Source organism: Penaeus japonicus, unplaced genomic scaffold (genome assembly GCF_977035675.1).
Source record: "Penaeus japonicus unplaced genomic scaffold, GWHDUDI00000001_assembly GWHDUDI00000021, whole genome shotgun sequence".
In the NCBI taxonomy this organism is placed as follows: Eukaryota; Metazoa; Arthropoda; class Malacostraca; order Decapoda; family Penaeidae; genus Penaeus; species Penaeus japonicus.
The window spans coordinates 12,017,491-12,028,433 of record NW_028234423.1 but is presented as its reverse complement, the minus strand read 5'-3'; the positions used below and the strand labels follow the sequence as shown (position 1 = coordinate 12,028,433).

The 10,943-nt window shown below is 39.6% G+C and overlaps 2 protein-coding genes across 2 annotated transcripts; both read left to right on the top strand.

Annotated features, from left to right (window-relative positions):
• Positions 1 to 89: 89 nt before the first annotated feature.
• Positions 90 to 5,093, top strand: LOC147469449 (uncharacterized). The gene is made up of 3 exons (XM_086549039.1): positions 90 to 2,381; positions 2,517 to 4,225; positions 5,027 to 5,093. The coding sequence occupies exons 1-3, from the start codon at positions 90 to 92 to the stop codon at positions 5,091 to 5,093; spliced, it is 4,068 nt and encodes a 1,355-aa protein (XP_086405165.1).
• A 17-nt stretch (positions 5,094 to 5,110) lies between these two features.
• On the top strand, positions 5,111 to 9,352 carry LOC122262710 (uncharacterized). Its single transcript, XM_086549038.1, has one exon. The coding sequence runs from the start codon at positions 5,111 to 5,113 to the stop codon at positions 9,350 to 9,352; it is 4,242 nt and encodes a 1,413-aa protein (XP_086405164.1).
• Positions 9,353 to 10,943: the final 1,591 nt, after the last annotated feature.

Genomic DNA, 10,943 nt, shown 5'->3' with positions numbered 1-10,943 from the left:
AACAGGGACCGGCGTCATGAGAGTACAGTTTTGTTATTGATGGCTAGTATGAAGGATAGTATTTTGAAGTAATACTCAAATTTGTTACCATGGCGACATTAGCAGATTTCATTAAATTAGGTAAGGAGATAGGATTAGATGGAGAAGAGTTGAAAGATTTCGCGTTAACGAAAGAGAAAGAATTGAAAGAAGAAAAACAATATCAACGTGATGAACGAGCAAAAGAAAGAGAAAAGGCATTGAAAGAAATGGAAATGCAAGATTTAGAGAAGCAGCGTTCGCATGAAATTGAAAAGCTAAAGCTAGAAATTGAAAAAGTGAAACTGAACGAAGGAACTGAAAGAATTTTGAAAACCGAATCTGTTTGTGCACCAAAATTTCCAAAACTACCAGTGTTTAACGATCAGTTAGACAATATCGATGCATATTTGTTGCGATTTGAAAGGTTTGCAACAAGTGCAGGCTGGGATAATAATGTGTGGGCAGTAAGTTTATCATCACTGTTGCAAGGAAAAGCGTTGGAAGCTTATCAGCATTTGTCCCCCATCGAAGCAAGAGATTACGATGCTGTTAAGGGAGCTTTGCTTAGGTGTTTCCAGTGCACAGCTGAAGGTTATCGTTCAAGGTTCAGGAGTGCTAAGTTTTTCAAGGGCGAAACGGCTATGCAGTTTGGTAATCGGTTAAAAAACTATTTGAGACGGTGGATTGATTTGTCAGGAGGAGAGAAATCATATGATGGATTGATGGATTTAGTGATCATGGAACAGTACATGAATGCGTGTGATAAGAGTATGGTGTTATTTTTGCGAGAGCATGATGTAAAGAATTTTGAAGATCTGATTCGCTATGCAGAGTTGTATGTTGAAGCGCATGGAAATCCGAGCAAGAAGTTGGTAGAACGAGATAATAGGGCTGTAAAGGATATGTCGCACAGCGAGTCTAGAGTCCAAGACGCGTCAAGTGGCGGAGTGTCTGTTGTTCATAAGGGTCAGGTTCGTAAGTGTTTTGTGTGTGGTGGTTCAAACCATGTGTCGCGTGATTGTTACTACAAATATGGTGCGAGACCTAAGGATAAAGTTGTGAAAGGTAAGGGTGAGAATACGGCTGCTTTTGCTGCTAAGCATGGAAGGTTGAATGTTGCGAAAGGTGAGGTCGAAGGTGTAGCTGTAGAAGTGTTGCGAGATCAAGGGTGTGATACTGTTCTGGTCAAAACTAGTCTAGTGCCCAGGTGCAAATTTACGGGAAGGTATGTCAGTGTTAAAATGGCAAATGGCATGATTTTCACCTATCCGGAAGCTAACATTAGAGTTAAATGTCCATTCTATGTCGGAAATACTTTAGCCGCTTGTTTAGAAAATCCTGTGTATGATTTAGTAATAGGTCAAGTGGAAGGGGTTAGACAAGATGAAACGGTCAAATTAGGAGCAGTAACAACTCGTCAGCAAGAAAAGCAAAAGGTAAAATTAAATCCTAAATTAAAAGTAAAAGAAGTGCTTGCTGTAATGAAAGATAAAGATTTAGCTCAACAACAGAGAAATGATGCAACGTTGAACAATGTGCGAAAGTACGCGGAAATTAAAAGGCAGTTTAAGAAATCTGATAATGAATATCACGAATTCGTTTTAAAGAAAGGAATTTTGTACAGAAGAGTAGTTCACGCAGATAATGTCACTGAACAGATAGTTGTACCGTGTGAGTCGAGAGACGCAGTTATGGAGATTGCCCATAGTTCATTAATGTCAGGTCACTTGGGAATAAAGAAAACGCTTATGAGAATTCAAAATAAGTTCTTTTGGCCCGGTATGCAATCTGAGGTGGCCAGGTTTTGTCGGTCATGCGATCCATGCCAGCGTACCGTAGACAAGGGAAGAGTGTCACGCGCGAAGCTAGGTAGAATGCCGATGATTACCGAACCATTCCAGAGAGTGGCTGTAGATATCGTTGGACCCATTGAACCGCGCGCAGATGACGGGTCACGCTACATTCTTACTATTGTAGACTACGCCACACGTTATCCCGAAGCCATTCCGCTAAAGAACATTGAAACTATAAGTGTTGCGGAAGCGTTGATGTCTGTGTTTAGTAGAGTAGGAATACCCAAGGAGATCATGAGTGATAAGGGAAGTCAGTTTAGGTCAGATGTGATGAAGGAATTTAATCGGTTGCTATCGATAAAAGGTATTAGCACAACACCTTATCATGCAATGTGCAATGGATTAGTAGAGAGGTTTAACGGGGTGCTAAAGAAAATGTTAAAGAGAATGTGCGTTGAGCAACCGAAGCAATGGCCTAGATATATCGATCCATTATTATTTGCATACCGTGATGTTCCCCAGTCTAGCACAAAGTTTTCCCCTTTCGAACTCATCTATGGCCATACCGTTCGAGGGCCACTTAGCTTGTTAAAAGACTTGTGGGAAGCGGGCGAGTGAAACATTAAAGACGAGACTAGGACCGCATATGAATATGTAATTGATTTGCAAGATAGCTTAGCAGATAAATGCAAATTGGCGCAGGAAGAATTACACAAGTTTGGTGATTCCTTCCAGCAGCATTACGATAAGAAGGCGAAGGACAGGTACTTGAAGGAAGGCGATAAGGCTTTGCTACTATTACCTACTAATAGTAACAAGTTATTGATGCATTGGCGAGGTCCATTCGAGGTTGTAAAGAAAATAAATAAATGGAATTACGTGATTAGGGTTAACGGTGTTGATAAGAAATTCCACATCAACATGCTTAAGCGCTATTATGAACGCGACGAATGCAAAGGCAAACGATCGACGGGCGAGCGAGGTCATGATGACGCAGATGACGTCATGTCAGACGACGCCAAGGATATGAAAGTGGCGAGCGTTGCGGTCATTCGAAATGAAGAGGAGGATGGCGATGTTGATGTAATTCCTAATTATGTACAAACTGAGAATGTCAGTAATGTTTGTGTAAACGCTGATCTTACGGAGCAACAGAAAGCCGATGTAGGACAGATTTTGAGTAAATTTCAGTCTGTTTTCACCGATGTTCCAGGTAAAACGAGCGTAATTGATCATAAGGTGAAACTTTATGACGAAAAACCCATAAGGAGCAAACCATACCCAGTCCCATTTGCGTTACAGAAGGGCATAGAGGAAGACGTGGAGCGTATGCTAAGACTCGGATTGGTCGAGTATTCAATGTCCCCGTATTCCACGCCGATGATTGCTGTGAAAAAGAAAGATGGCACCAATCGCTTGTGTCTAGATTTCAGGAAAATTAATAAGATTACTGTTTTTGATGCTGAGCCCATGCCGAATCAAAGTGCTATTATGACTAAAATTTCAAATAGTAAATATTTTTCCAAAATAGATTTATCAAAGGGATACTGGCAGATACCGTTGAGTGAAGAAAGCCGTAAAGTAACTGCATTCCAAACCAGCAAGGGATTACTACAGTTTACAGTCATGCCTTTCGGTTTGATAAATGCTAGTGCTACATTTAATAGATTAATGAGGATCTTATTTAACGACATTGAGAATGTAGAGACTTTTGTCGATGATATACTCATACATACTGAAAATTGGAAAGATCATATAAAAACTTTAGAATGCGTATTAGCAGTAATTAAGAAGGCAGGATTAACAGCACGTCCGAGTAAAAGCGAGATCGGAAAGTCGAGCATCGAATATTTAGGGCACTGCGTGGGGAGTGGCGTTTCGTCTACCACCGACGATAAGGTAAACCGTGTTCTCAGCATGGCTATACCGCGAACGAAGAAGGAAGTTAGATCTTTTCTCGGGTTAACTGGATATTATAGACAATATATCGCTGATTACGCTACCATTGCGTCACCTCTTAGTGATCTTACGAAGAAATCCGTACCGAATAAAGTATCATGGGAGATTTGTCATCAAGATGCTTTTGATAAATTACGGAAAGTTCTTGCTAACAAACCCATATTAAAACTTCCAGACATGAGTAGACAGTTCATTGTGCAAACAGATGCATCAGACATCGGGTTAGGCGCAGTACTTCTACAGGTGTGGGAAAACGAGCGATGGCCAGTCATGTATGCCAGTCGTAAGCTGAAGGCGGCGGAAAGGAACTATAGTGTAGTAGAAAAGGAGTGTCTAGCGATCATTTGGGCTATGAAGAAATTTTATCAGTATCTGTACGGCAAACATTTTGTAATCGAAACAGATCATCAGCCTCTCAAGTATTTGCAAACGTCCTGTCAGTTAAATGCAAGGTTAATGAGATGGGCCATGCATTTGCAACAATTCAGTTTTAACCATCTCAAACGGCAATTGTCATGGCAGTGCAAATGAAATCAGTGCAAGCGAGTAGTTTGTGGTGGTGACGTCATTGCTGTTTGCGTTGGACTAGGTAACCTAGTAGGCTTATGCAAGGGTTAGGATCCTTTTGGCAGCAACTAGCAGAGCAAGCAGACATTATTTGAGGAGTGTGACGGTCCCGAGTTGTGGGTCACACTATGTCACATCGAGACATTATTTGAGGAGTGTGACGGTCCCGAGTTGTGGGTCACACTATGTCACATCGGCTGCTGACAATTTATTGTTGAATATAAAGAATTAAGGACTATGGTTGTAATGTATGCTGATTCACTACCGGCTTATCACTGTGGCGGATCCAGGGAGCTGAATGCAGTTATTTCCGAATCTCTGGAATATCTTTGTGGTTGTGAATCGAAATTTGAAGTGAAAATTGAACACTGAAAAGTCTTGTGAGTGACAGATGGATCTGTGATTTAATTTATTTGTGATGTTAAGTGAATATATCTAGTGATAGCTAGATAAGTGCCATCGGTAATATATATATTCTTTGTTGTATACTATTTCTAAAACCAATAAATTATAAATAGTGTAACTATGCTTTTATATTCTACCACCAATAACCACTTACTCTCATGAAACAACGGTGTCTTAACCGTGCCGGCAAAACCCTAAATAAATAAATGAATAATTAAATAGATGAATAAATAAACATCATCACAATCAGAAACATCTTCACAATTATGGCGCCCGAACAGGGACCGGCGTCATGAGAGTACAGTTTTGTTATTGATGGCTAGTATGAAGGATAGTATTTTGAAGTAATACTCAAATTTGTTACCATGGCGACATTAGCAGATTTCATTAAATTAGGTAAGGAGATAGGATTAGATGGAGAAGAGTTGAAAGATTTCGCGTTAACGAAAGAGAAAGAATTGAAAGAAGAAAAACAATATCAACGTGATGAACGAGCTAAAGAAAGAGAAAAGGCATTGAAAGAAATGGAAATGCAAGATTTAGAGAAGCAGCGTTCGCATGAAATTGAAAAGCTAAAGCTAGAAATTGAAAAAGTGAAACTGAACGAAGGAACTGAAAGAATTTTGAAAACCGAATCTGTTTGTGCACCAAAATTTCCAAAACTACCAGTGTTTAACGATCAGTTAGACAATATCGATGCATATTTGTTGCGATTTGAAAGGTTTGCAACAAGTGCAGGCTGGGATAATAATGTGTGGGCAGTAAGTTTATCATCACTGTTGCAAGGAAAAGCGTTGGAAGCTTATCAGCATTTGTCTCCCATCGAAGCAAGAGATTACGATGCTGTTAAGGGAGCTTTGCTTAAGTGTTTCCAGTGTACAGCTCAAGGTTATCGTTCAAGGTTCAGGAGTGCTAAGTTTTTCAAGGGCGAAACGGCTATGCAGTTTGGTAATCGGTTAAAGAATTATTTGAGACGGTGGATTGATTTGTCAGGAGGAGAGAAATCATATGATGGATTGATGGATTTAGTGCTCATGGAACAGTACATGAATGCGTGTGATAAAAGTATGGTGTTATTTTTGCGAGAGCATGATGTAAAGAATTTTGAAGATCTGATTCGCTATGCAGAGTTGTATGTTGAAGCGCATGGAAATCCGAGCAAGAAGTTGGTAGAACGAGATAATAGGGTTGTAAAGGATGTGTCGCACAGCGAGTCTAGAGTCCAAGACGCGTCAAGTGGCGGAGTGTCTGTTGTGCGTAAGGAACAGTTTCGTAAGTGTTTTGTGTGTGGTGGTTCAAACCATGTGTCGCGTGATTGTTATTACAAATATGGTGCGAGACCTAAGGATAAAGTTGTGAAAGGTAAGGGTGAGAATACGGCTGCTTTTGCTGCTAAGCATGGAAGGTTGAATGTTGCGAAAGGTGAGGTCGAAGGTGTAGCTGTAGAAGTGTTGCGAGATCAAGGGTGTGATACTGTTCTGGTCAAAACTAGTCTAGTGCCCAGGTGCAAATTTACGGGAAGGTATGTCAGTGTTAAAATGGCAAATGGCATGATTTTCACCTATCCGGAAGCTAACATTAGAGTTAAATGTCCATTCTATGTCGGAAATACTTTAGCCGCTTGTTTAGAAAATCCTGTGTATGATTTAGTAATAGGTCAAGTGGAAGGGGTTAGACAAGATGAAACGGTCAAATTAGGAGCAGTAACAACGCGTCAGCAAGAAAAGCAAAAGATGAAATTAAGTCCTAAATTAAAAGTAAAAGAAGTGCTTGCTGTAATGAAAGATAAAGATTTAGCTCAACAACAGAGAAATGATGCAACGTTGAACAATGTGCGAAAGTACGCGGAAATTAAAAGGCAGTTTAAGAAATCTGATAATGAATATCACGAATTCGTTTTAAAGAAAGGAATTTTGTACAGAAGAGTAGTTCACGCAGATAATGTCACTGAACAGATAGTTGTACCGTGTGAGTCGAGAGACGCAGTTATGGAGATTGCCCATAGTTCATTAATGTCAGGTCACTTGGGAATAAAGAAAACGCTTATGAGAATTCAAAACAAGTTCTTTTGGCCCGGTATGCAATCTGAGGTGGCCAGGTTTTGTCGGTCATGCGATCCATGCCAGCGTACCGTAGACAAGGGAAGAGTGTCACGTGCGAAGCTAGGTAGAATGCCGATGATTACCGAACCATTCCAGAGAGTGGCTGTAGATATCGTTGGACCCATTGAACCGCGCGCAGATGACGGGTCACGCTACATTCTTACTATTGTAGACTACGCCACACGTTATCCCGAAGCCATTCCGCTAAAGAACATTGAAACTATAAGTGTTGCGGAAGCGTTGATGTCTGTGTTTAGTAGAGTAGGAATACCCAAGGAGATCATGAGTGATAAGGGAAGTCAGTTTAGGTCAGATGTGATGAAGGAATTTAATCGGTTGCTATCGATAAAAGGTATTAGCACAACACCGTATCATGCAATGTGCAATGGATTAGTAGAGAGATTTAACGGGGTGCTAAAGAAAATGTTAAAGAGAATGTGCGTTGAGCAACCGAAGCAATGGCCTAGATATATCGATCCATTATTATTTGCATACCGTGATGTTCCCCAGTCTAGCACAAAGTTTTCCCCTTTCGAACTCATCTATGGCCATACCGTTCGAGGGCCACTTAGCTTGTTAAAGGACTTGTGGGAAGCGGACGAGCGAAATATCAAGGACGAGACTAGGACCGCATATGAGTATGTAATTGATTTGCGAGATAAATTAGCGGAAACCTGTAAATTGGCGCAGGAAGAATTACGTAAGGCAGGTGATTCTTATCAGTATTATTACGATAAGAAGGCGAAGGACAGGTACTTGCAGGAAGGCGATAAGGCTTTGCTACTATTACCTACTAATAGTAACAAGTTATTGATGCATTGGCGAGGTCCATTCGAGGTTGTAAAGAAAATAAATAAATGGAATTACGTGATTAGGGTTAACGGTGTTGATAAGAAATTCCACATCAACATGCTTAAGCGCTATTATGAACGCGACGAATGCAAAGGCAAACGATCGACGGGCGAGCGAGGTCATGATGACGCAGATGACGTCATGTCAGACGACGCCAAGGATATGAAAGTGGCGAGCGTTGCGGTCATTCGAAATGAAGAGGAGGATGGCGATGTTGATGTAATTCCTAATTATGTACAAACTGAGAATGTCGGTAATGTTTGTGTAAACGCTGATCTTACGGAGCAACAGAAAGCCGATGTAAGAAAGATTTTGAGTAAATTTCAGTCTGTTTTCACCGATGTTCCAGGTAAAACGAGCGTAATTGACCATAAGGTGAAACTTTATGACGAAAAACCCATAAGGAGCAAACCATACCCAGTCCCATTTGCGTTACAGAAGGGCATAGAGGAAGACGTGGAGCGTATGCTAAGACTCGGATTGGTCGAGTATTCAATGTCCCCGTATTCCACGCCGATGATTGCTGTGAAAAAGAAAGATGGCACCAATCGCTTGTGTCTAGATTTCAGGAAAATTAATAAGATTACTGTTTTTGATGCTGAGCCCATGCCGAATCAAAGTGCTATTATGACTAAAATTTCAAATAGTAAATATTTTTCCAAAATAGATTTATCAAAGGGATACTGGCAGATACCGTTGAGTGAAGAAAGCCGTAAAGTAACTGCATTCCAAACCAGCAAGGGATTACTACAGTTTACAGTCATGCCTTTCGGTTTGATAAATGCTAGTGCTACATTTAATAGATTAATGAGGATCTTATTTAACGACATTGAGAATGTAGAGACTTTTGTCGATGATATACTCATACATACTGAAAATTGGAAAGATCATATAAAAACTTTAGAATGCGTATTAGCAGTAATTAAGAAGGCAGGATTAACAGCACGTCCGAGTAAAAGCGAGATCGGAAAGTCGAGCATCGAATATTTAGGGCACTGCGTGGGGAGTGGCGTTTCGTCTACCACCGACGATAAGGTAAACCGTGTTCTCAGCATGGCTATACCGCGAACGAAGAAGGAAGTTAGATCTTTTCTCGGGTTAACTGGATATTATAGACAATATATCGCTGATTACGCTACCATTGCGTCACCTCTTAGTGATCTTACGAAGAAATCCGTACCGAATAAAGTATCATGGGAGATTTGTCATCAAGATGCTTTTGATAAATTACGGAAAGTTCTTGCTAACAAACCCATATTAAAACTTCCAGACATGAGTAGACAGTTCATTGTGCAAACAGATGCATCAGACATCGGGTTGGGCGCAGTACTTCTACAGGTGTGGGAAAACGAGCGATGGCCAGTCATGTATGCCAGTCGTAAGCTGAAGGCGGAGGAAAGGAACTATAGTGTAGTAGAAAAGGAGTGTCTAGCGATCATTTGGGCTATGAAGAAATTTTATCAGTATCTGTACGGCAAACATTTTGTAATCGAAACAGATCATCAGCCTCTAAAGTATTTGCAAACGTCCTGTCAGTTAAATGCAAGGTTAATGAGATGGGCCATGCATTTGCAACAATTCAGTTTTAGCGTTAGAAGCATTAAAGGAGTCGATAATGTCGGTGCTGATTGCCTCAGTAGACTCGGAGTTTGAGATGGACTATCAAGAAATTTGCAATTTCTTATTTTAGCGGGGAGATAATTGTCATGCCATCTCAAACGGCAATTGTCATGGCAGTGCAAATGAGCGGTTTAGAGGTAAATCAGTGCAAGCGAGTAGTTTGTGGTGGTGACGTCATTGCTGTTTGCGTTGGACTAGGTAACCTAGTAGGCTTATGCAAGGGTTAGGATCCTTTTGGCAGCAACTAGCAGAGCAAGCAGACATTATTTGAGGAGTGTGACGGTCCCGAGTTGTGGGTCACACTATGTCACATCGAGACATTATTTGAGGAGTGTGACGGTCCCGAGTTGTGGGTCACACTATGTCACATCGGCTGCTGACAATTTATTGTTGAATATAAAGAATTAAGGACTATGGTTGTAATGTATGCTGATTCACTACCGGCTTATCACTGTGGCGGATCCAGGGAGCTGAATGCAGTTATTTCCGAATCTCTGGAATATCTTTGTGGTTGTGAATCGAAATTTGAAGTGAAAATTGAACACTGAAAAGTCTTGTGAGTGACAGATGGATCTGTGATTTAATTTATTTTGTGATGTTAAGTGAATATATCTAGTGATAGCTAGATAAGTGCCATCGGTAATATATATATTCTTTGTTTGTCTACTATTTCTAAAACCAATAAATTATAAATAGTGTAACTATGCTTTTATATTCTACCACCAATAACCACTTACTCTCATGAAACAACGGTGTCTTAACCGTGCCGGCAAAACCCTAAATAAATAAATGAATAATTAAATAGATGAATAAATAAACATCTTCACAATCAGCAACATCTTCACACACACACACACATATATATATATATATATAATTATATATATATATATATAAATATATCTATATATATATATATATGGATATATATACATGTATATATATATATATGTGTGTGTGTGTGTGTGTGTGTGTGTTGTATATGTATATACATATATATGTATATATATATATTTATATATGATATAAATATATATATATATATATATATATATATATATATATATATATATATATATATATATATATAGTAGCAGCTGTACAGTGTGGACGTGCTGAACTGTTGCTCTGAAAAACTCCTTAATTTCTCATCCCCGCCTGCCACGAGGCTGGGGGGAAATGAACAGAGATTAGTGAAGTGTACAAAGCACTAAATGATCTAGAAAAAATAGGAAAAGACAAGATAGAAAATAAATTAGAACAAAAAACACCTGGAAGGAAAAGAAGTAGCATCAAGGAGAGAGGGGAGGTCAAAACGCTAGGTCAGCGGTTAAGCGTGGCCCAGCTGCTTCCAAGGTGACCTTGACCAGACTTAAATAACTCTAAGGGTTTAAACACTACATGTTTAAACCAAGAAGAAGTAAAAGCAACTCTAAAACTGAAAAATGTTTGAAACTCAATGAAACAAAGCAATTTATATGCCAAACCTGTGATAGAAAAAAAATGCCACAAATGTGAAAATACTTACTTGAAAAACAGGAAAGAAATTATAAGTAATATTTATGCTTACCTAATAGGCATCAATAATGAACTAAAAATAGATCATCAAGAAAATATACGGAAG

Bases quoted from the DNA above. Each gene is read 5' to 3' on its own strand.
- LOC122262710 (XM_086549038.1), top strand. From the start codon at position 5,111: ATGGCGACATTAGCAGATTTCATTAAATTAGGTAAGGAGATAGGATTA.
- LOC147469449 (XM_086549039.1), top strand. From the start codon at position 90: ATGGCGACATTAGCAGATTTCATTAAATTAGGTAAGGAGATAGGATTA. The intron at 2,382-2,516 runs GTTCGAGGGCCA...AAATTGGCGCAG, and splicing joins AACTCATCTATGGCCATACC to GAAGAATTACACAAGTTTGG. The intron at 4,226-5,026 runs GTTAATGAGATG...GCGCCCGAACAG, and splicing joins TCCTGTCAGTTAAATGCAAG to GGACCGGCGTCATGAGAGTA.